At 42.9% G+C, this 26,077-nt stretch overlaps 1 protein-coding gene and 1 pseudogene across 5 annotated transcripts in view; one reads left to right on the plus strand and one right to left on the minus strand.

Annotated features, from left to right (window-relative positions):
* Positions 1-1,422, minus strand: part of LAMP2 (lysosomal associated membrane protein 2) — a 59,404-nt gene extending 57,982 nt beyond the window's left edge. For 3 of the 4 annotated variants that reach the window (XM_080653417.1, XM_080653416.1, XM_080653415.1), the window contains exon 1: positions 1,224-1,419. In XM_080653417.1, coding sequence (XP_080509543.1) covers positions 1,224-1,416 — 193 coding nt within the window. In that variant the 5' untranslated portion in view covers positions 1,417-1,419. Of the gene's footprint in view, positions 1-1,223 lie in introns of all 4 variants that reach the window. The other variant, XM_080653414.1, reaches the window with a different exon arrangement.
* A 5,648-nt stretch (positions 1,423-7,070) lies between these two features.
* LOC308239394 (microtubule-associated protein RP/EB family member 1-like) lies at positions 7,071-7,878 on the plus strand (annotated as a pseudogene). The gene has a single exon. The product of its transcript is annotated as a microtubule-associated protein RP/EB family member 1-like (transcript).
* The last annotated feature ends 18,199 nt before the right edge of the window (positions 7,879-26,077 follow it).

Below are 26,077 nucleotides of genomic sequence, written 5' to 3' on the forward strand. Positions count from 1 at the left end.
TTTAATTAGGTCACAAACAGCAAGAGTCAGTGGGTAGCAACAAACAGGATGAATCAGGTCAGGAAGAGACATTCTAGTCAAAGTTCACCTTTCAGGCATTAAACTGAGTGCTTATGGGCGGGGGTGGGGGGGTGGGGGGGAACACAATCAGCCAACATTCACCCAGCCATTCTGAGATGATAAGATAATAAGATATTATTTGTCTTTTTCACTCTCATCCTCTCACCAGTGTTCAGTGGAGTTTTCCAGAAGCCACATAATGAGTGATAACAACCCAGTCCTTAGCAACTTACCAACCCTCCTCCACCTTTTCCTCCTCAGAAAACCAAGTAATAGGCCAGTTGTATGATAAGGAAGAAGAAAACGAGCTTCTGAAAGCAAAGAAGCATACAAGACTCGGATACACTCTCAAAACCTTGGATCTGGAAGGTCCTTCCAATTGAAACATTTGAGGATTTAGGGGCTGGGAAAAGTAGCAAAACTAGTAGAAAACTGACCTTCAACACCTCCAAGTCAGATATTCACTCCCTATCGAAGTTTCCACTCATCCCTTTACTCTCCAAAGGTTGAGCCTGAGTTTTCTTGCCTGGAAATTGCCCAGCCACCTTAGGTCCCTTCCCCCTCAGAAATCCAACTACCAAAGTCAAATCCAGAATCATTCCTCATCTCTTTAATCACCCTTCCACCAAAGCCCCCAACCCTCTCACTGTCCCTCAGAGTCAACTGTCATATCTGCCCCACTTCCCTCAAGTTCTTCACGCAGGCAGTCTTTTCCTTCCCCAATTTTGTCTCTCGCCCCTTACTTTTCCACCATCTTCAAAACTCTTCCCTGATCCTAGGAAGCCAGAGCTTTCCTAATTGTCTCTGCCACCCTAGAATCAGCACGTATCGACTTTCTAAGCTCACTCCTTCGTATTTTCCCCAAATGACTCTTCCTACCCCATCCGCTTCACTCCTCGCTCTTTCCTACCTACTCTCTTGGCATCCAGCCCACCCTGATTACTTGCCCTTTCTTACTCTCACTGGCTCTTCCTCCGCCATCCCTTCCGTCGGGTCTTGTCTAGGTCATTGCTTGTCACCTGAGGCAAGCGCCACCGCCCAGTGTCAGCTGTTCAGCCTCTCAACCCCCACCCCTGAGACCAGTACGGCAAGTTGTGGCCTTTGAACTGGGCGCCCTGGGCCCAGGCGGGGCGGGTACTAAGCAGGAGGGCCCGACAACTCACCCAGAATGAGGCAGAGCAGAACGAGCCCCGAGCCCGGCACTGGAGAAAGGCGGAAGCACACCATGATCCGGAAGAGAGCAGCGGCGAGAGCAGCAACACCACGGAAAAGGCTCCGGGAAGCTGAGGAAGACAGTTGCTGACCACCGACCACAGCGCGATAAAAGCCGGGACTGGGAGCTTCAGCGCGGGTCATAAGACTAGGGGCGGGGCTCTTTCTTGCCTTCAGCCAATCTCTGCGCTTCAAAGCCGCGAAAAGGGTAGTGATGTAGGGCGGGTGGGAGGAACGACCACGCCCTGGCTTTTTGGTTCACGGTCATTCTTAAGTTCTTAAGAGATAAGCGCGGACGGCCTTATCTGAGGCGAAAGAGAGAGGATGAACTTTTGGGTGGTGTAGATGGTAGAGATTATTTCAGTTCCTATTCCTTGAACAAGAGTATAGTTTTGCTGGAGTAAAACGGTTGCTAGGCATCACGACGTAATACATACAAGAATCACATACGATGATTCTCCAAACACTGTTGTTACCTATGCAGTTCATGCTATTAAATGGGCAAGTGAGCTAGTGGGTAGTACGAAGTCGCTGACCGCCAGAACAGGACCTGGTCTTGAAGTTCACTAAGTTACAACACCCTGTTTTTCAGAAGGGGAAATTCAACTCAGAAAGAGGAAGACTTGCCCTAACCGGTTTGGCTCAGTGGATGGAGCGTCGGCCTGCAGACTCAAGGGTCCCAGGTTCGATTCTGGTCAAGGGCATGTACCTTGGTTGCCGGCACATACCCAGCAGGGAGTGTGCAGGAGGCAGCTGATTAATGTTTCTCTCTCATTGATGTTTCTAACTCTCTATCCCTCTCCCTTCCTCTCTGTAAAAAATCAATAAAATATATTTTTTTAAAAAAAAGAAAAGAAAGAGGAAGACTCCTCTTTAAATAGAGAGAGAAAATGAGATAGAAATAAAATGGAAAGGGGGGAAAAACAAAGATCATCCATATACCAACTACCCAGAGACAGTGTTTATCTATCTATATCCATCCATCATCCTTCCAGTTGCTTTTCCTATGCATATATATATACATGTAAATATCCTTTAATGAATTCATACTAAACATACTATTTGGTATATTTAACAGTTGAACAGATGAAACCTACAATATTCAACAAATGAAAGCATTCAAAAGCTATAAAAATTTCCAATTGAAATAAAGTACTGCTTCTCAAATGTAAGTTTCCAAAAGAATCATCTGGGTATTTTTAATAACATAAAGATTCCTGCATTTTATTCCCACAGAGATTCTGAAATAGTAGGTCCTATCTTTGTTTTTGTGTTTTGTTTATTTATTATTATTATTATTATTATTACTAGAGGCCCGGTGCACGAAATTCATGCACAGGGGTGTGTGTCCCTCAGCCCAGCCTGCACCCTCTCCAATCTGGGACCCCTCGAGGGATGTCCAACTGCCCGTTTAGGCCCGATCCCAGTAGGATGGAGTAAAAATGGTTGCTAGGCAAAATAGGCTAAAAATACATCCCTCTCACAATCCAGGACTGCTGGCTCCCAACTGCTCGCCTGCCTGGCTTCCTGATTGCCCCTAACCACTTCTGTGTGCCAGCCTGATCACCCCCTAACCACTCCCCTGCCAGCCTGATTGATGCCTAACTGCTTCCCTGCCAGCCTGTTTGCCCCTAACTGCCCTCCCCTGCAGGCCTGGTCACTCCTAACTGCCCTCCCCTGCAGGCTTGGTCCCCCCCAACTGCCCTCCCCTGCAGGCTTGATCACCTCCAACTGCCCTCCCTTGCTGGCCTGATCGCCCACAACTGCCCTCCCCTGCTGGCCATCTTGTGGTGGCCATCTTGTGTCCACATGGGGGCAGCCATCTTTGACCACATGGGGGCAGCCATCTTGTGTGTTGGAGTGATGGTCAATTTGCATATTACTCTTTTATTAGATAGGATTATATATATATTTTTACCAAGAGCTGTTTCTCAATCCTGTTGGAATCACTTGTGTGGCTTTAAAACCAGAGGTGCCCCCTTGGTCCTGTCCCTTGAGATTCAAATTCAGTTGGTATAGAGTGGGGCATGGGCATTGTATTTTTCTCAAAACTCCTCAAGGCAATATTAATGGGTCAGAGATTATCTCTAAGTGGCTCCAGCTTTATAATTCCAGGAATCTATTAGAGTAAATGCTCTTTTATTTAAAATACTAGAGGCCCGGTGCATGAATTTGTGCACGGGTGGGGTCTGGCCAGCTGGACTGGATTGGGGCAATCGGGCAGGGTCAGCCAGGGGGAGGGGACGTGGGAGGTTGGCTGGCCACCCCGCCCCTGATGGGGGGGGGCTTTTGGGGGTGGGGCCAGCTGGGGGAGGGGCCTCAGGCAGTTGGCCAGCCAGCCCTGCCCCCTGCTCGAACTCCTGGGGGACAATTTGCATATTAGCCTTTTATTATATAGGATAAGGAAGCAAAGTGCCTCAATGAGTCAAAGATCTGGTTTAATAAATTGTTGCCCTTAAACTCTTGCAGATGTCATCAAATTAAAAAATGGAACACAGTAAGATAGATCAGCATTTTATACTAAATCCACCATTGCAACCTTTCCCCTGATAAAACAAATGCTGGTTCCTTGACTGGGACAGGCATGTTCATGAGACAGAACAATGTTTTGGAAGTCATAGGTAAGTGGTGGGTATTTTGTAAAAAAAGAAAATAGGCTAAAAATACTTAAAGCTTTGTTTGGTCTGAGCTTCTATACTTAGAATTGTTTAATGTTCCCCCCATCTCAAACCTTGTGAAAACTACTTACTTTTAAAAAAATGTTTTTATTGATTTCAGCGAGGACGGGAGAGGGGAGAGAAACATCAATGATGAGTGAGAATCATTGATTGGCTGCCTCCTGCATGCCCCCTACTGAGGATTGAGCCCACAACACAGGTATGAGCCCTGACAGGGAATTGAACCATCGATGCTCAACCAACTGAGTCACACAGGCCAGCGCTGAAAACTACTTACTTTTGTGTGCACTGTCTTTCATTACCCCAGCCCAGTTGAAGGAGCTTTCCCCAGGCTCTTCTGCAGTACAGTCAAGCCTGTGGGACTAGGGTCGATGTTTGAGGAACTCTAGAAGATCCCTTCCAGTCTGAGCTTCATATGTGTTGACTAGATTGTTGATAGTGCTGCATCCAGACTGCTTTCATGTGCACTTCCTCTCCTACCATACCTCACACCTCCACAGTGGGCGAAATTCCTCAGCAAACACACACATACACACACACATGCCCAGTTAGATTATGAGTCTTTGGAACCCTTTGAGAGCTCATGGTTCTTTGGCCAGGGAGCAGGTATCACTAGCAAACACTTCCTAAATGTCAAGACACTGAATGGTGTAAGAAATAATGAACTTATCACATTTGGTAAATAATAGGCAATGAAATGTGTAGGTCAGAGGAACAGAAAGTCTGTCCATCCAGCATTAGCAGAGCCAAACACTAAACACTGAAAATTACAGTGGAGAAATATTAGTTATTTTATTATAAACTAGAGTCCCGATACACGAAATTCATCCAAGAGTAGGCCTTCACAGCCCTGGCCGCTCTCACAGCCCCAGCCACCCTCACAGCCCTGGCTTTGTCCGGAAGGTCGTCCGGATGATCGTTCCACTGTTCGGCCGTTCAGTAGATTTGCCTATTACCCTTTTATTATTATAGATGACAACACCCAGGAGAATGGGAAGCTGATGTTCAATACCCCCAACTGCCTGATGGCATGTAGGTTACAGGTAATAAAGGGCAAAATCACAAGACACTTGTGTGTTAGGGGTTTGGGGTTGTACTGGGTGCTGATTGGTCAGAGGTGAGGTAAAGGTAATAAATCATTTCTTCTAGTCTTGAGGATAGTTCTGAGGTCTGTTCCCGTGTCCTTCTGTCTGGTTTATTTGGAAAGTAGCCAGGGGATCATTCCACCTGCGGGCCTGGAGTTGAAACATAACTTAGGTCAAGATGTTATCTTTAGCCTGCCAGAGGTCCAGACCTTGACACCATTAGTCAGGACTGAGTTCTATCTTTTGCTGCCTCCTGGGTTACTGATTTGGGGGCAGGAGGGAGGATAGATCTCTGAGGGGTATATATACACATAAAGAGAGAGACATATGATTTCTAGAGCTATGATTTCAAGCTAAACTTAATCAATGTCATAAGGACCCTCAGTTTCATAGACAATGAAATGTGTGAGTCAGAGGAAGGAAATTAACAAAGATATAGAGATTTATAATTTTAAAATGATAAATATGAATTAACTCAATGAATGAGTGGCCCTAAGGTGTTGGTGTCATGTACTTGCCATCTTATGACTTTTTTATCTTCATTCTCTCTCTGCCATTTTTCCTTTCTTGACTCATCCTTGTTTAGTTTCTTCTATACTCCTTTCACCTTTCTCCTTTTTTTTTATTGATTTCAGAGATGAGGGGAGACAGAGAAAGAAAGAGGAACATCAGTGATGAGAGAGAGTCATTGATCAGCTGCCTCCTGCACACCCCACACTGGGGATCTAGCCCACAACCCGGGCATGTGCTCTGACTGGGAATTGAACTGTGACTTCCTGGTTCATAGGTCAACATTCATCCACTGAGCCATGCTGGCCTGGTTCTCCTTCTAACATGTTCCCCTTTTCTAGATAATGCCTTCAAACTGTGGCAGTACGGTTATCACTCAACCCCAATGTAGAGGTCACAGTGAGCTCAAGGGGCTGCCAACCCTTGACCAAGAGCTCACTGGGTGAATGGGGACATGTCATTTTGAATTATTAGTTTTCCCCAGGAGGATTCTTCTCAAATCCCCCTTGCCCCCAACACTACCACCAAAGATCTAGTCTAACCTGCAAAAATGAAATGATTCTCAACTTTGAGCATGCACCAAAATTACCAAGGGGCTTTTTAAAATACAGATTACTAGGCTCCGCTATGGAGTTTGAGCAAATCTGGGGTGGGGCATGAGAATCTGCATTTCTAGCAATTTCTCAGATGATCCTGATGCTGCTGTTCTGGAAACTACACTGAGTAACCAGGCCCCAAACTCATATCCTGGTTTACTGTACTCTAGGGATGGGATTAAGAGGTGGGAGAGAAGGGACTTTTATTAACTTCTGCTGTATTTAAATTTTTACAGCAATTGGACTGTGTTTGTAATAATGATTTTTAAATTAATGGATACAAATCATTAAAAATTGAAATAATTTTCCCTAGCTGGCGTGGTTCAGTGGTTGAACATCGACTTATAAACCAGGAGGCCATGGTTCGATTCCTGGTCAGGGCACATGCCTGGGTTGCGGGCTCACGGGGGTCCCCCCCTCCATTTCCCCACCCCGCACCCCATGCAGGAGGCAGCTGATGTTTCAATTTTTCTTTCCCTCTCCCTTCCTCTTTGAAATCAGTAAAAAATTTAAAAAGATTGAAATAATTTTAAAAGATATAAAATCTAAAGGAAATGCCCTTTCCCCTCCCTTGGACCACAGTCCCACTCCTCAAAGTAATAACTGTTGCTTGACCTGCATGGCTCAGTGGTTGAGTGTCAACCTATGAACCAGGAGGTCATGGTTTGATTCCCAGTCAGGGCACATGTCTGGGCTGTGGGTGTGAGGCGTGCAGGAGACAGCTGATTAATGATTTTCTCTCATCATTGATGTTTCTATCTCTCTCTCCCTCTCCCTTCCTCTCTGAAATCAATTAATATATGTATATTTAAAAAGCAATAATTAAGTGAAGTCATCACGTGGGCGGGCGGGGTCAGGTGATTTGAACGAGAGGAAGACGGAACCGAAGCTGGGCTCGGCAGTGGACTTGGTTCCTCCGCGAGCCAAAGATGGCAGTGAGCATATATTCAACCTCAGTCACCAGTGATAACCTAAGTTGACATGACATGCTGGCCTGGATCAATGAGTCCCTGCAGTTGAATCTGACAAAGGTGGAACAGTTGTGCTCAGGGGCTGCCTATTGTCAGTTTAGGGACATGCTGTTCCCTGGCTCCATTGCCTTGAAGAAAGTGAAATTTCAAGCTAAGCCAGAACATGAATACACCCAGAACTTCAAAATACTACAAGCAAGTTTTAAGAGGATGGGTGTTGACAAAATAATTCCTGTGGACAAATTAGTAAAAGGAAAATTTCAGGACAATTTTGAATTCGTTCAGTGGTTCAAGAAATTTTTTTGATGCAAACTATGATGGAAAAGACTATGACCCTGTAGCTGCCAGACAAGGTCAAGAAACTGCAGTGGCTCCCTCCCTTGTTGCTCCAGCTATGAACAAACCAAAGAAACCTCTCAGCTCTAGCAGTGCAGCTCCACAGAGGCCCATTGCTACACACAGAACTACTGCAACCCCTAAGGCTGGCCCAGGTGTGCTGCGAAAGAATTCTGGTGTGGGCAATGGGGACGACAAAGTAACTGAACTGATGCAGCAGGTCAGCATATTGAAACTTACCCTCAAAGAATTGGAGAAAGAAAGCGATTTCTACTTTGGAAAGCTAAGGACCATTAAATTGATTTGCCAAGGGAACTAGGGGGAAAACAACCCTGTATTGCAGAGGAGTGTGGACATTCTCTATGCCACAGATGAAGGCTTTGTGATACCTGATGAAGGGGGCCCACGGGAGGAACAAGAAGAGTATTAACAGCTTGGACCAGCAGAGCAACATCTGAATTATTCAATCCAAATCATGTGCTTGACTGTAAAATACTCCCTTTTATTATTTTTAGAGGACTCACTGGTTTCCTTTCATAAGCAAAAAGTACCTCTTCTTTAAAGTGCACTTTGCAGAAGTTTCACTCTTTTTTCAATAAGTTTGAGTTAGGAGCTTTTACCTTGTAGCAGAGCAGTATTAACATCTAGTTGGTTCACTTAGGGAACAAAGAGGCTGACCATGGGCTCACCATATGGATGCTGGTAACATTGATTGCTGGAGAAGGTGTTTTTATGAGATACGCTGAGGTGGATACCTCAGTAGCGAAATGTAAAGACTGATTTTAATTTTAAGCTAATGTGAAATCTTGGCAGAGAACGTTTTAATAAATGAATGCCTTAAGAGTATTTAAATTACGTTTTCATATTTCAAAATATAAAATGTAACCTGACAGGACAGTTTGTGTGTTGTCCTTGTGTCTGGGAAGGAGGGGCCAGAACTTGGGACCTTTAGAACTTGCTGTTCACAGGTCTTGCAGGGCTGCTTGAATCTCATAGGCCTAACCTTGGCCCAGAAGGAAAATTTAAAAAGTTGCTCTCTAAAGCCATTTGGTGTCCTTGACCAATTGCATCTCTGCTAAGAAACAAGAGGCATTGTTGGCTGAATGAATAGAGGGTATGTTTCAGCCCTAAGATATTTGAGTTGAATAGCTTGATGTTCATTGAGCATTTCTCTGATGATTTTTCCATTTACCCCTGAAATTTCTGTGTATTGTGTTTTTGGGAAATCAGGTGTGTTCAGTTTTAAAATCTAACTGGGAGCATTATCTCAATTCGATGAGGTTCTGCTTCCCGGCATATGTTGACAGTTTGGCTCAAATAAACTCACAAAAATTCTTTAAAAATAAAATAAAATAAAATCTAACAACTACTTTTTGGAACTTGCCCACATCTCTGGGATTTGAATTGGGGTTTGTGTCCCATTTTGCTGTCTTTTAAGTTTACATTTAACATGTTTTTCTGCATCCCTTGCCCACTGGGGACTCCTCTTTGGCTCCTTAAAGTTTGCTGCTTAGAGTGAAAGTTCAGCAGGCAGGTGATCATGCTGCAAGTTCTTTTTGGACTTCTGACAAAGGGAGTGATCAGTGAAGGCCATCGCTACCTTGAGATCTGTAAGGCTGGGTGTTTTTGGTACCTGCTGTTCACAGCCCTCCACTGTTATCAGAATACTTTGCCAATGCACTAATCTCTTTGGAGATAAAATTCGTTAGCGTGCTACTAAATGTTAATTTTCTTTTGCAGAAAATACAGTACCATGTCTGAATTAATTATTAATATTTAAACTATTTCACTCCTTAACACCCCTCATTTGCTTTGCCTACAGCCTATTCAGTTCCTTTGTTTGGCAGAATTCTGCAAAATGTGTGTTACCCACTTTTGAGCTTGTTCAGCCCCTGATGTGATTGTATTGATTTGTTGATGGTGGTAGTTTGTCCTAAAATGTGTGTGAAAGCAGATATTTTATAATAAACTAGAGGCCTGATGCACGAAAATTTGTGCAAGAGTAGACCTTCCTTCCCCTGGCTGCCAGCACCGGCTTCCCTCCAGCACCTGGGACCCGGGCTTCCCTCCTCTGGCCGCTGGCAGGCACCAGGACCCAGGCTGCTTCCCTCCGGCCCCGGCTTTGTCAGGAAGAATATCCGGAAGATGTCCGGTCTAATTAGCACATTACCCTTTTATTATTATAGATTGTTGTACAGTGCATGCTCTGTGTGAAATTCAGAGAGAAACCCTGATTCAGAGATTAACAATGCCAAAAATGCAAGTAACTAGCCATTATTCAAATAACAGTGGTGCTATTTCTCTTTTGTGGCCTTTAGACTTTTGTTGCCCTAAAATTCCATTTTATTGGGAACCCATTTTCCACCTGGTCTTTCTCGACGAGGTTTTTTTTTCTTTTCTACTTTAAGCAGTTTCTAAATAAAATTCTGTATTTCAAGAAAAAAAAAAAGCAATAACTGTTAACAGTCTCTTTTTTTACATGCTCAGGTAAAAAAATATGCATATATCTGCGCATATATATATATATATATATATATATATATATACACACTGAGTAGCCAGATTATTATGATCTCTGAACATATAATAATCTGGCCACTCAGTGTGTGTGTGTGTGTGTGTGTGTGTGTGTGTGTATGTGTATGTATACTCTTTTTTTTAATTAGACAAATGTGAGCCTGCTCTTCATATTGTTTAGTGACCTGCTTTTCTCACTTATTTACATATCTTGAAAATGTTCCTTAAAAGTCATATGGCTTGCCCTAACCGTTTGGCTCAGTGGATAGAGCGTCAGCCTGCAGACTGAAAGGTCCCAGGTTCGATTCCGGTCAAGGGCATGTACCTTGGTTGTGGGCACATCCCCAGTAGGAGGTGTGCAGGAGGCAGCTGATCGATGTTTCTCTCTCATTGATGTTTCTAACTCTCTATCTCTCTCCCTTCCTCTCTGTAAAAAATCAATAAAATATATTTTTAAAAAAGTCATATGGCTTTACCTCATTCTTTTGGATGGCTTTAATTATGTAGCTCTATCACAATTTATAAAATTACCACAAATATTCTTAAACCCCTGCTTCCTCAAATTCCTAGATTTGTCTGCAGCATAACCATGTGGTTAACATAGGGATTGCATGACAGCACACCACCATTAATATAGGGGACTTTTAGTAAACCATTTGGATTTATGGCACTGATTTGAAAACCAGATACTTCCCATAAAATAAGCTTTGGTGGTGTGACCAGATCAAAGCAGGGGTCCTGCAGTTGGGATGCTGAAGTGGATTTTTGGAACCCATTCAGCCATCAGCTTGTCATGCAACCTTAGGAAACTCACTTCCTGCTCTTTGTGCATCTGATCTCCCTCTCGGCACACACATGAAGACTATCCTCAGTGGATAGAGTCCCAGGTTCAATTCCAGTCAAGGGTACATGCCCAGGTTGTGGCCTCAATCCCCAGTAGGGGCCATGCAGGAAGCAGCTGATCAATGATTCTCTCTCATCACTGATGTTTCTAACTCTCTCTCCCTCTCCCCTCCTGGCTGAAATCAATAAAAATATATTTTTTAAAAAGACTATCCGTTGACCCCCCACCCCCACTTGGAGGAGACAGAGACATAGTCAGCTGATGGCAAGCAGTTGCTTCTTATAAGAGGAAGGAGTTAAAACACTAGTTGATCTCTGTGTGTATCACTTTAATCTTGTAGAGAGGGGCAGTACAATGTAGTAGTCACAAGCCAGGGCTCTGCCATTGGGCTATTTGGATTTGATTCCTGCCTCTACCACTTAATAATTGTGTGACCTCTGGGCCTTAGTTTTTTCATCCATGAATAAAGATGATAATAATTGTGCCTATCGTGGAGGATTATTGTAAGGATTAAATGAGGTGCCTGGAAAACACTAACATGTAGTAAGAACTCAACAAATATTATCATTACTGTTATTATTAGTAATAATTGCAGTGTTCTCTTCTCTCCCTGTCAGTGTGTCACAAAGCTAAGGAAGTTCTCATTGGTGCTCACTGATTAAGAGAGGGCCATTGTTAATATTATTCAGACATAAAAAAGAAAGAAATCTTATTTCTGACAACATGGGTGAACCTAGAAGGTATTATGCTAAGTGAAATAAGTCAGTCCGAAAAAGAAATGCCATATGATCTCACTTATATGTGGAATCTAAAAAACAATATAAATGAACAAACAAAACAGAAACAGATTCAGAGATACAAAGAACAGACTGATGGCTGCCAGAGGAGAGGGGTTGGGGGACTGGGTGAAAAATGTGAAGGGATTGAGAAATACAGATTGTTTGTTACAAAATAGTCATGGGGATGTAAAATACAGTATAGAAAATATAGTCAATAATATTGTGGGGGTGGGGTCGGAGTGGAGGGGGTCAATAGGGTAAAAGGGGGACATCTATAATACTGTCAACAATAAATATAAATTTAAAAATAATATTATAATTACTATCTATGGTGCTAGGTGGGTATTGAAAATGTCAGGAGGATCACTTTGTGAAGTGTATGATTGTCTAACCACTATGCTGTACATCTGAAAGTAATACAAAATACTATTGAATGTAAACTGTAATTGAAAAAAATTAAAAATTAAAAAATTTTAAAAATAGATAGCTATTGCTATCCTTTATATTTTAACATTCTTTCTATATAAATGTAATATATGTCCAATGAAGAACATTTGAAAAACACTGCTAAGCACAAAGAACATAATTAAAATAACGTGTAGTTCTACTTCTGCCTAAAGCATTCTTTCTCCTTCCACCTCCTCCAATACCAGACTGGCTTTTGCTTCTCCTTCAGGTGACATGACTTTTTCCAAATAATCCTTCTTTAACAAGCCAAGGATGAAACTTGGGAGTTTTTACCTAATCCCTGGACTTCCCTCATCATGGCATTCATCATACTGTAATTGTCTGTTCGCTGGGCCAGAACCCATAGCAGCCTGTGAGCTTCTTTAAGATAGAGAACATGGCCACCAGTCTATTCTCATAGTAAGTGCTCAGAAAATGTTAATTGAATTAATAAAGAAATGGCAGGTATAAAAATAGGTTCTAGCTTTCGGAGACTATATTACCTAAGTGCTGAGCTGGTGGAATGGCCTTCCCAGCAATTTTTCCCATCTGTCTCACAACAGAGAAAGTGGCAGGATATATGCCTTCTTTCTGCTAGACTTGCCAGCTGACCGTTGACATACTTCTGACTTCTGCTTCTACCACTTTCTCCTTGTCTATAATATATGTCTCTCTTTGACTCTCTCTTTTCTGTGTCACCTCTCTCTCTCTCTCTGTCTCTCTCTCTCTCTCTCTCTACACACACACACACACACACACACACACACACACACACACTTGTATGCCAGCCTTACTTATCTCTCCATTGTAATCTGCACCTTCTCCTTCAACTCAGTAGATTATGAAAGGACAGTGATCCCAGGACATTGTGACCCATGAAACTGAAGTGATGTGTTGCTTAGGAAATAATCATATTGTTCTCTTCCTTTGCATTAGTGGTTTAGAGGAGAGAGTTCAGATTCAGAAATCATTACCTACTCTTTATGACACTATTGATGATGACAATGACCTGACTCTGCAGGTTTAACTGAGAAGGCTGCAGCCAGCTCTTTGGCTTAAGATGGCAGCCATTTGCTGCAGACTCTTGATATGGAATAAAAGACATTTTAAAACCAGAAGAGTCCTTGTCTGCTTCAATCCCTTCATTTTGCTCAGGGAGGTCAAGTTACTTGCCCAAGTAGGCAGCAGAGCTGACAATACAACTCTTACCTCTGTATTTCTTGTCTGGAGCTCTATTCTCAGTTGGCTGAAACCCTGTGCTCTAAAAGGCCCCCTTCATTGCCCAGCTGGCGTGGCTCAGTGGTTGAGTATCGACTTATGAACCAGGAGGTCATGGTTTGATTCCCAGTCAGGGCACATGCCTGGGTTGTGGGCTCGATCCCCGGTGTGGCAGGAGGCAGCCGACCAATGATTCTCTCATCATTGATGTTTCTATCTCCCTCTCTGAAATCAATAAAAATATTTTTTAAGTAAAAATAAATAAAAGGTCCCCTTCATTAAAGTTTCATGTCAGTGAGAAAGGCCAGGAAACACTGAAGGCCCTGGTCAGTTCCAATATAGAACTTATTAGATGGAGACCTTAGTACTCACGTGAATGGAAATGTGTAAGTTTTCTAGCAACTTCATTCTTACAAATATTATTTATTCTGTTTTCTACCTGACTGTTCAGGAAAGTACTTGCTGGCTTTACAATGGGCTTTTAGGAAGATAGTCCATCCCACCAACCCTTTCATTAGGGATTTACTAGAAGTTAATAAAAGTAAGTACACTTTACTTGATTCCATCTCTTTCTTTCCATCCATATTTCCCCATATTTTCTCCCCAGACACAGTGATTTCTGAAAGTCAAGGTGGCTTACAGGGGTAGACACATCCACCTGAAGACCTATAAACCAGGATAGACACACTGACCACCTAGATAAAACCTAAGTGATGGGTGTCGTAGGGCCCTGCTGAGGCTTCCCCATATACTGCCACATCTAGCATAGTACTTGCACCTAACAGCCGCTCACTCTTCTCAGCATAAAAATCAGAAGAGCAGCCTGCCTGGTGTGGCTCAGTAGTTGACCATGGACCTTTGAACCAGGAAGTGATGGTTCGATTCCCAGTCAGGGCACATGCCCAGGTTGTGGGCTCAATCCCCAGTTGGGGGTGTGTAGGAGGCAGCCAATCAATGTTTCTGTCTCATCACTGATGTTTCTATCTCTCTCTCCATCTCCCTTCCTCTGTGAAATCAATAAAAACATATATTAAAACAAAACAAAAGAGCAGGTTTCTGATCCCAGTTTGGTCGCCAATCACTCTGTAGCCTGTTCAGGTCACATAATCTCTTTGTCCATTTAATCACACTTTCCTCTACTGCAAGCATGTCAAAATCGTGGCCCACGGGCTGTGTGTGGCCCACAATGAATATTTTTGCAGCCCAGCCAATATAATGGTATGTAAGAAATGTTTTAATAAAAATTTTGTAACTTAATTTTTACAATATCCTATTATACATAACTAGAGGCCCGGTGCACAAAATTTGTGCACTCATGGGGGTCCCTCAGACCAGGCTGTGCCCTCTCACAGTCTGGGAGCCCTTGGGGGATGTCTCACTGATGGCTTAGGCCCGCAGGGAGCAGGCCTAAGCCATCAGTCAGACATCCTTAGCACCACTGCCACTGCACTTGCCAGCCGTGAGTCCAGCTTCTGACTAGCGCACTGACAACCAGGGGGCAGCTCCTGTGTTGAGCGTCTGCCCCCTGGTGGTCAGTATGCATCATAGTGACCAGTTATTGCACCGTTCAGTCAATTTGCATATTACCTTTTTATTATATAGGATTATTAATAAGGAACTACAACGTTTGCTAATGATTGATTACTATAATCATGTTGTATTCATTTCCCTTACATGCCTTATGCGCAGGCACACCATTTCTCTCCACTATACTAGCAGCGAATATTTTAGCAGCCAATTGCCACGTCATTAGTCTTGGACTGACTTGTTTGGTGTGTGCAACAGGAAATATTTCACTTTTGGAAAACAAGAAAAATAGACTTATTTGCATTATGCTTATTAATTTGTCCAGTTATTCAGTGTCTGGTAAGTTAATGTTCAAGAAAAATATTAATTTTTATTAAAATGTTCTATTATTTTATGTTAACAATTTCTCATTTATTTTAGCCCTTTGTATTCAGCATGTCTCTATTGAAATAAACCTACGTTTCTATGAAAATTGAAGCTTTTGTTTTTTTGTGGCCCACATAAACTTAACCTTGTTTATTTGGCCCATGTTAGCCTTTGAGTTTGACATGCTTGCTCTACTATCTAAGAGTTTGAACTCCATTAGTGTTTCTCAAAGCATGTTCCATGGAGTCCTTGGGTTTAGATCAGGTATCTTTGAGTGTGTATGGAAGTGATTGTGTGGGCAGGACATCCTGCTTTTTACCCCACACCAACCAGAATGGATCCAGTTTTCTCTGTTTTTAGATCATGATTTTTGGGTGAAATTTTGTTTGAATAAGGGGCTTCATGGTTAAAACATTACATGAAACTTTGGACTAAAGAATCACCACAGTTGCTTTCAGCTTTAACAGTCTAAAATCCTAGGTTCTTTCTGGGTTTCCAAGATGGCCCTGTCTTATAATGAAACAGTATGACATATTTTGCTCTAAAAATAGTAGCTCAAATGAGAACATTCAAAGAGCATATCCATGACAGGCATCTAGGATTACCTACCTTTTCACTGGTGACACCCTAAAGTAATAATAGCTAGCACATCATATATAGCAGGGACTGTTACAGCCCTTTACATGTATTATCTCAGGTAATTCTCACAAACTCTATAAAATAATTATCACTATCTGTGTTTTACAGATGAGGAAACTGAGGTACGGAAATATTAAATAACTTGCTTGTTTTTGTCAGTTTGAACTGCTATGACATTATAATAGAGTGAGTGACAACAAACTTTTATTTCTCATAATTCTGGATGCTGGGAAGTCCAAGATCAAGGTGCTAGGAGGTTCAGTGTCTGTTGAGAGCATGCTTCCTGGTTTACAGACAGCCACCTTCTTGCTGTGTTCTCACATGGTAATGAGGTCATTCTGTGGAGCTCCTTAGAAAAATTAGGAAGATTAGTTTGAAGTTACAAGGAGACAGGATTCAGTTCAGTAGGAAGGAAGAATTTCTAACAATAAGACATGAAAAGCTAGTAACTCATACTGATATGTTTCAAGTCACTGGAAGTGTTTAAAGAGAAGCTGAATGAGCACTTGTCCAGAAAATGTTGAATGAGTTTTAATGTTGGGAAAAAGTTAGATAAGATGACCTCTAAGCACTCTATCAACTTGCATCACACAGCTTTCAGATATTCCTTGTGCCCCAGTAGTTGTTAGAGGAAGGAATTTATAGTGAATGAAAATACAAAGGACAGTGATATAAAAGGAAAGGGACCATGAGATAAGGAATGCAAGCAAACTCTATAAACTAGAAAAGGCAAGGAAACGTATTCTCCCCCAGAGCCTCCAGAAGGAACGCACCCCAGCCAACACCTGGATTTCAGGACTTCTGACCTTCAGAACTGTAAGATAATAAATTTGTGTTGTTTTAAGTCACCAAGTCTGTGGTGAGCTGTTAAAACATCAGTAGAAAACTAATACACTATTATTGACTATATTCCCCTTCACCTTTTTCACCCATCCCTCCACCTACCTACCCTCTGGAAACTATCAGTTTGTTCTTTGTTTCTATGAGTCTGTTTTTGTTTTGTTTGTCCATTTGTTTTTTAATTCCACATATAAGTGAAATAGTCAATGATAGTGTGGTAACTTTGCATGGTGACAGATGGTCACTAGACTTTGTGTGGTGATCACATTGTAAGGTACATATTGTTGAATCACTATGTTGTACATCTGAAACTAATATACTATTATATTCTAACTATATTTTAATAAGAAATTAAATCAAATTAAAAAGAAAACTAATGCAACAACCCTTGTATGGAAGACTGGCAGATTTTACGGAAGAAGAGGTAGATCCCTGAGCATTTTGCCCCCAAAGTCAGCATTTATATGATTTTGATAAAAAAATGTAGTTTGTTGTTTTCGGTTTTTGGATGGTTTGTTGCTTCCTTTGCAACAAACTCTTAAAAGTCCTAAAGTAAGAGTATATGCAAAAAAAAAAAAAGAATATATGCCAGTTTTCAATGGTCTCAACACTTGAGCTTCTCATCTAGCCCTATAGAAACCTGCAAGCCTGGACAATGATTGTAGGGTGCTTTGAGGCCCTGGCTCCATTTTATAAGCCTTCTCCACCTTACCCTCCCATGGAACACTGAAGTTCCACAAAGCCTATCTAAAACTGTCTTCATCTACATGGAAGCATGGAACAGAGTGCGGAATCTTGGAGGGAAGGAGGGGGAGAGTGGGTGGATGGGAGGTAATTAACCAAAGACCTTCTATTCATATATGCATAACCCATGGACACAGACAATAGGGTGGTGAAGGCCTGGGGCAGGGGGCAGGAGTGGACTGGAGGGGTCAGTGGGGCGGGGAGGGAGATATATGTAGTACTTACAACAATAAAGTTTAAAAAAAATAATAAAACTGTCTTCACCTGATAACTTCTTTCTAACTCAGCAGCTGCTCATGCACTCAATACTTTCAATTTGCAGTATGGGTTTTTTTCATACTTGCTAACATCTTGCTTTGTAATCACATATCTAGCCGTTTATTCATTTAAGCAATAAACTTTGCTCCTCTTCATCCATGTCTGTTGCCTTGCTGTTCTTCAGTTACAGTCCCACTCCAGGGCCTTTATACCAGCTGCTTTCTCTGCCTGGAACATTCTTCCCTTAGACGGCCAGATAGCTAACTCTCTCACTTCCTCCAAGTCTTTGCTTACCTGTCACTTTCTTAATGAGACCTACCCTGACTACCCGATTTTATACTGAAACATACACATGCATGCACTTTTCAAACTCTCTTTTCTTGCCCTTCTTTCATAGAACTTATCTCCTCGTAACATAAAATATAGTTTACTTATTATTATGCTTACTAGTGACCCGGTACACGAAATTCATGCACATTAAAAGGGGATTAATTAGAGGAAATAGTTTAATATTGCTATTTGCCCTTTCTCTATAATAGAAGTGTCAGAGATGAAAGAAAATTAGTAAAATGTATATGAAAACCTTCCTCCTGTCAGAGTCTGGGGCTCACCACGGGACCCAGAGTCAAGTCTCTGCCCACCCACATGCACCTCAAAATCACGTGAGACCCAGACCTGGCTGGCCCCCCTCATTGGGCTAGATCTAGACCCGGCCAGTCCCACCCTTGTCAAGCCCTGCCAGACAGGGGGCATAGCCTCAGGTCCCCTGGCCCGGTGCCAGGATGGGGGGTGTGGCCTGAGGTCCTCCATCAAGCCCCGCCAGGTGGGGGACACGGCCTAAGGTCCCTTGTCAAGTCCTGCCAGGTGGGGGGGCGCAGCCTCAGGTCCCCTGGCCCAGCACCAGGAGGGGGGCACAGCCTCAGGTCCCCTGTGAAGCCCCACTGGGTGGGGGGCACGGCCTGAGGTCCCCTGTCAAGCCCAGCCAGGCAGGGGGGCACAGCCTCAGGTTCCCTGGCCCAGTGCTGGGGCAGGGGGCATGGCCTCAGGTCCCCTGTCAAGCCCTGCCAGGTGAGGGGCATGGCCTGAAGTCCCCTGTCAAGCCCCACCTGGTGGGGGGCACAGCCTGAGGTCCCCTGGCCTGGCGCTGGGGCAGGGGGAGCAGCCTGAGGTCCCCTAGCTCAGCACCAGCATGGGAAGCGCACCTTGAGGTCCCCTGTCAAGCCCTGCCGGTTGGGGGACACAGCCTGAGTTCCCCTGTCAAGACCCATGGGGGTGGGGGAGGGTGTAGACTCAGGTCCCTGCTGATTGCTCCTTAAGGCTCCTTATGGGAACTTGGCCTCAGCTGTGGGTTCAGCCATCTTTGTAATGGAGTGACGGTCAATTAGCATATTCCCTCTTTATTAGATAGGATTGTTTAGGGTCTGTCTCTTCCCCCCCCCCATTAAAATGCTGATAATACTGAGCACCAAGAACAGTGTCTGGTACATAGTAAATACTCAGTAACTATTGTTAAATGAGTGAATTAATTATCTTTTCTGTGCTAATGTTAGGCCAGATACTACGGTAGAGTTATAAAAGAATAAGACACTATGTGACTTAGAATCTGCCTGGCCAATATTGCACATGGGTTTGATTTTATTGTAACGGGCTGGGCTGTAAACGCTTGAGGGCACAAACACTCTTACTTTCCTCCAGTCCCCTGGAGCTCAGCGCCCCCTCCAAATACTAATTGCTAGTGATTGCCCATTATCTTCAAGTTGCTTCTACTCAGTGGAGAGGAATGAGTGGGAAGGGAGTTAAATCATTCCTTTCCCTGATGGAGGAACTTGTGGATATATATGATGTTGAAGTGCTTTGGAAAAAACACAAAAGATGCTTTGAACAACAGTTTATAGTTTTGGGGCTTTTTCAAACATACATTTGTAGGAAACCCTCAAACAACTCCCAAACTTTAAAAAAAGTTCAAGTGTTCTTTATCTTAAGCAAACCCAATAAATGAGAACTCAGAAACTTCTGCAGGGGAGCAGAATCTGCCACCCCCAAATATGCCACTTTGACATGTGGATTGCTTTGAGCTGAAGGTACTTAAAACCCAGCAGACTCAGGAAATGCTTCTTACCTCCCCCTTAACTGCCTAAAATAATCTAGATATGGGTCCTGTACCCAGAAGAGGGCTATTACCAGAGATAACTTTTTATATCAGAAAAAATTATCTGCATGGCATGGCAAACATTTGTTTATCAAACATCTGCACTTTCCATCTTCCTGTGAATTGTTTTCTTCCCCCTTTGAAACCCCAGACCCCTCCCCACTTCTCCTTAGCTCAGGATGGCATATAAAGCTCAACTGCCTGACTGCCTGTGGGTCTCATATTATAGGACACCTATGTATACTAGTAAAATTAAATGTTTTTCTCCTGTTAATCTGTCTTATGTCAATTTGATTATTAGGCCAGCCAAAGAACCTAGAAGGGAAAAGTTTTCCACCCTACACTTATAAAAATAAGTGTTTGTTATAGGCAGTTAGACAGACATTAGCAGAGCAAGGACTATGGGCCAGGTACAGAAGGTCACCAGGGCAGAAAGCCCCAATGCCTAGCAAGGGGCAAAACTAGGAAAACAAGAACCTTGCCCCCAGGGTAACCTATCCTCCCCTAGCATATCACTAGTCATGTAGTTAGACCCCCTGACCTTTTCCTCCCTAAAGATAACACCTAGGCCTCAGTTGTATTTCAGTTTCAGGCCCAGAAAAGCAGCAAAACCAGACAAGTGAAGAGGTGGCTGCCTGAGGACCAGCTGCATTGACTAATGACCCCCTGGCACTGACCAATCAGTGGAGACCACAACCCTGAAAGAACACATCTGGAAAGCTTATGAATTATGAGTCCCTCCACTGAGACCTCCCCTAAGATTCCACCTGCAAGAGAGATAAATACTCTCAGGATGAAAAACCCCGCATGCAATCTCCTCCAGGGAAGCATGCCTGAGCCATTCCCCTTCCCCTTCTTCCCTATAAGCCTTAGAGTCTAAGGAACTTCATGAGACTTACCACCAGGGGAGCAATGGGCAGTGGCAGCTCATCCCAGGCTAACCCCCTGAACCTGTCTGCAAGGCCGCCTTTTCTCTGACTTCCCAGTGAGCCAAAGCAGCCCAGCCTAGGCTCTCCCGTTACTTCTTCTATGTCCTTCCTTGTTTCACTGTCCTAAGTGTGTTTTTGCTGTGGGCAATAAACTCTTGCTTGCTTTGCTGCACTTTGTCTCTTGATTAAAATCTTTCCTTCCAGAAGACAAGAACTGATCTCCTTGTTGTCTTGCCAGTAACAGGTCTGGAGTAATTATTCACATTTCAAAGGCTGCCTCACTACACAGAAAGAATTTACATACAGAAGGCAGAGAGACATATGAAAATATGCTCAAAGTCACTAATCATCCCAGAGATGCAAATCAAAACAACAATGTGGTACCATCTCAGACCTGTTAGAATGACTACCATCAACAAATCAACAAAGGACAAGTGCTGAGGAGGATGTGGAGAGAAAGGAACCCTCGTGCACTGCTGGTGGGAATGCAGACTGGTGCAGCCACTGTGGAAAATTAAAAATGGGGAGAGGATCCAAGATGGCGGCGTAGGTAAATACCTAAACTGCTGCCTCGCACAACAATTTCAAAACTACAACTAAAAGACAAAACATCTATCACCCAGAACCACGGGAAAGCTGGCTGAGTGGAAGTTCTACAACTAGAAGGAAAGAGAAAAGAGCTTTGAGAGGTGCACAAGCGCTGAAAAACTGAGGTACAGAGGCGCGCGAATCAGGCTGGTGGCGGACGACTGGGAGCGCTGCTTTTTTTCAACCTGAAGGGAGACAAGCTCCCGATTACTCCAAACTCCAGTTTCTGGGGAGATGCGGGGGACCTAAACTCCTACGGGGAGAAGCTGGACTGTCTGCCATTGGGTCGGAAAGTGAGTGAGGCTTGCTTGAAGGGCTGCGCGCAGGAATAATTGTTTACTGTGCTGGGGCACGGGACGTGGAGGCACGGTCCTAGACGCAGAGCCGGCTTGCTGGCAGCCATCGCTGTTTGCCTAGTGATGCCCTCAGACCCCGCCCTGCACAATCTACAAACCCACCCACGCTCCAAGCAGCAGCTTTAGCATATGAATGGCCTGCCCTATCACAGCTTAACCTAGCAAACTTGCAGCCCGGGTCAGACAGCTCCAAAACTTCCAAACCCCAAGCAAAGAGGAGAAAACTGTAGTTCTCGCTGTAGCTCCTGCTGGGTGGCCTCAGACAGTAGTTGACCTGCACCCCATTGGAGATCCAGAAGCCAGTGTACCTAGTGGTCAGTGCGAGACCCAGATTTCAAGTCCTCACATCCATAAGTGACACATTCAAGAGGCAGACTCAGTGAGCACCAAAGCCCCACAGAAACAAGTCCTGCACCATAAGCGTGTCTCCAGCGTAGCAGTTCTTCCATTATAGACACAGCGGGTCCTCACAGCCAATTGGCCTGGAGGTCAGTTACTCCCAGTGTACCAACAGCAATCAAGGCTAATCTACACCAAGACTTTGCGCTCAGCCCACAAAGGGGTGTACCAAGAGCGTCCACCTCAGGTGGTTGGGGAGGCTGAGCTACTGGCCCCTATAGGTCACTCCATCAACACAGGGAAGCAACACAAAGCCACTCCATCAACACAGGGAAGCAGTAAAATGCCGAGATAAAGAAACATGTCACGAATGAAAGAAGTGGAGGAAAGCAAACTACGGGACAACATAGAGTTCAGAACCACATTTATAAGGTTACTCAAGAATCTTCTAAAAACTGCCGAGAAACTTGATGAGACCTTCAAGGACCTTAATGAGAATGCCAAAAAAATGGAAAAGGACCAGTCAGAAATTAAGCATACACTGTCTGAAATAAAGAATATACAGAAACTCAACTGTAGATCAATGTACCCCAAGAATCAAACCAAAGATCTGAAATATGAGGAAACAAAAAACACCCAACCAGAAAAAACAAAAAGAAAAAATCCAAAAATATGAAGATAGTGTAAGGAGCCTCTGGGACAACTTTAAGCGTACCAACATCCAAATTTTTGGGGTGCCAGAAGAAGACAGAGAGCAAAATATTGAAAACCTATTAGAAGAAATAATGAAAGAAAACTTTCCCTACCTGGTGAAAGAAATAGACTTACAAGTTCAGGAAGCGCACAGAACCCCGTAGAAGAGGAATCCAAAGAGGACCACATCAAGACACATCATAATTAAAATGCCAAGGGCAAAAGACAAAGAGAGAATCTTGAAAGCAGCAAGAGAAAAATGGTTAGTTACCTACAAGGGAGTACCCATACGACTGTCAGCTGATTTCTCAACAGAAACTATGCAGGCCAGAAGGGAGTGGCAAGAAATATTCAAAGTGATGAACAGCAAAAACCTACAACCAAGATTACTCTACCCAGCAAAGCTATCATTCAGAGTTGAAGGTCAAATAAAGAGCTTCACAGACAAGAAAAAGCTAAAGGAGTTCATCACCACCAAACCAGGATTACATGAAATGCTGAAGGGTATTCTTTAAGAAGAGGAAGAAGAAGAAAAAGGTAAAGATAAAAATTATGAACAACAAAATGACATCAAATACATACCTACCAACAAGTGAATATAAAAATCAAGTGAATAAAAAATGTGAAGAACAGAATGAACTGGTGAATATAATAGAATCAGGGACATAGAAAGGGAGTGGACTGACAATTCTCAGGGGGGAGGGGGTATGAGGGGTGCGGGAAGAGATTGGACAAAAATCTTACACCTATGGGTGAAGACAGTGGCGGGGGGGGGGGGGTAAGGGCATGGGGTGGGGTGGGGAATCAGGTGGAGGGGAGCTATGGGGAAAAAAAAGAGGAACACCTGTAATAATCTGAACAATAAAGATTTATTAAAAAAATAAAAATAAAAATGGAACTCCCATTTGACCCACTAATCCCACTTCTAGGAATATATTCCAAGTAATCAGTAACACCACTCAGAAGGGATATATGCACCCCTATGTTCAAAGCAGCACATTTTACAATAGCTAAGATTTGGAAACAGCCTAAGTGCCCCATCAGCAGATGAGTGGATTAGAAAACTGTGGTACATCTATACAATGGAATACTACGCTGCTGTAAAAAAGAAGAAATTGTTACCATTTGCAACAGCACGGATGGACCTGGAAAGCATCATGCTAAGTGAAATAAGCCAGTCAGAGAAAGATAAATATCACATGATCTCACTCATTTGTGGAATATAATGAACAACATAAACTGATGAAAAAAAATAGAGCCAGAGAGAAAAAAATATTCTATAATATAATAGAAGTAATCCTGTTATTTGCAGATTTTAATATTTCCTACAACTTTTGTGATATCATACTATGTTAGTACAGTTTTGGTAATATTATTTTACTTAATATCTTTTTTCTTGAAATATTAATGTCTATTGCATGTAACATTATTATATTTAAAATCATTTTTCTTGAAATAAAAAAAAGTTCAAAAAGAAGTTATGCTCTTAATACAATGGGAAAATGTTAACATTTAATGAAGGAAAATAAGTTGGAAACACTGGTGAGGATGTGGAGAAAAGGGAACCCTTGTATGCTTTTAGTGGGATCATAAATTGGTGCAGCCACTCTGGAAAATGGTATGGAGATTCCTCAAAAAATTTAAAATAGAGCTGCCATACAATGCAGCAATACCACCTCTGGGTATTTATCCAAAGAAAACAAAAATATGAATTTCAAAAAATATATGCACTCCTAGTTCATTGCAGCATTACTTACAATAGCCAAGATATGGAAGCAACCTAGGTGTCCATTGATATAGGAATGGATAAAGATGTGATACATAGCCCTAGCTGGTTTGGGTCAGTGGATAGAGTGTCAGCCTGGGGACTGAAGGGTCCCGGGTTTCATTCTGGCCAAGGGCATGTACCTCTGTACCACTGTTGTAGGCTCCCAGCCCTGGTCAGGGTGCATGTGGGAGGCAACCAATCGATGTGTCTCTCTCACATTGATGTTTCTCTCTCTCTCTCTCTCTCCTTCTCCTTTCCACTCTCTCTAAAAATCAATGGAAAAATATCCTCAGGTGAGGATTAAATAAATAATAAAATTTCAAAAAGATGTGATACATATACACAATGGAATATTATTCAGCAATAAAAAAGAATGAAATCTTGCCATTTGCAACAACATGGATGCACCTAGACTCTAGGGTATTATGCTAAGTGAAATAAGTCAGACAAATACCATGTGATTTCACTTATACTAGAAAGCTAAAAAAAAAAAGGAACAAAACAGAAACAGACCCAAAGATACAGAGAACAAGCTGATGGTTGCCAAAGGGGAGGAGGTGGGGGGATGGGTAAAAAGGGGAAAATTGACAATGGTTTTTTAAAATCCATAATAAAAAGACTGGAAGGCAAGACATCAAATTATTAATAGGGATAAGTTCCAAGTGTTGAAATTATAAATAATTACCTTTTCATCTTTTGAATTGTCTGCTTAGTCACATTTTCTAAAATAAGTATGTATTATTTTATTATAAGATTAAAATAAATTTTTAAAAACAAAAATCATGGTTTAAGTTCTAAAAATTCAATATGCACAGAACTTTTCAGAATTGTCATTATTGGGGTATACCTGTGGGGGAGACAGAAAACAATTCCAAGAAAACTGTCTATCAATTCTTTATCTAATTTGTTTATTTGCTTACGAATGGGTCTATAATAATCCAGAACTAAAGTAGAAGAATGGGGGGTGGGGGAAACACACCTGATGATCCTTTTAAGGAAATGTGTGGCAGTTCCTCCCCTGGGGAATGAGGGAGGAGACTGTGTCAAGTGATTATTTAAACCCCTATATCATTTTGTGGGCTTGAAATGAATTAAACATGTGATTTATTTGTTATTTGTATCAAGTGGGAAATTCTGCTTAAATGTTCAAAACTGGTAGGTAGAGTTATACTAGTACAAGAAAAGGTGAAGGCGGTGATGACAAACCAATAAAATAAAATAAAGGCGGCTGAATGGAGAAATCGCTGAGTTGAGAGTCGGGAAGTCACGTGAAGTTTTAGTAAAAACGAAACTTAACCAGAGTGGTTGGCTCCGCCCTCCCCCCCCCCCCCCGCCCTTCCCACCTTTTCTTGGTTTTGTTACTTGCGCCCAGAGCCTCCGTTCAATCTATTCTTTGGATCCTGGACTGGGCGGACCTGGGCCGGCCAGAGCGAATGGGTAGTGGAAGGAGGGGGATCTGGGCCGGCAAGCCGCGCCAGTGGACTGTCAGTCAGCGTTTCGGGAACGAGAACACATCGATCTGGGCGAAACATTAGCTTTTTGTGTCTCCTGCCTTTGTTACCCTTGGAGGGCTGGCTGCAGCTGTGAGAGACCGCACTGTCTGCCAGGGTCAAGGAGACTTTGCTCCG

The sequence above is a fragment of the Plecotus auritus genome, assembly GCF_963455305.1.
Source record: "Plecotus auritus genome assembly, chromosome: X".
Lineage (NCBI taxonomy): Eukaryota > Metazoa > Chordata > Mammalia > Chiroptera > Vespertilionidae > Plecotus > Plecotus auritus.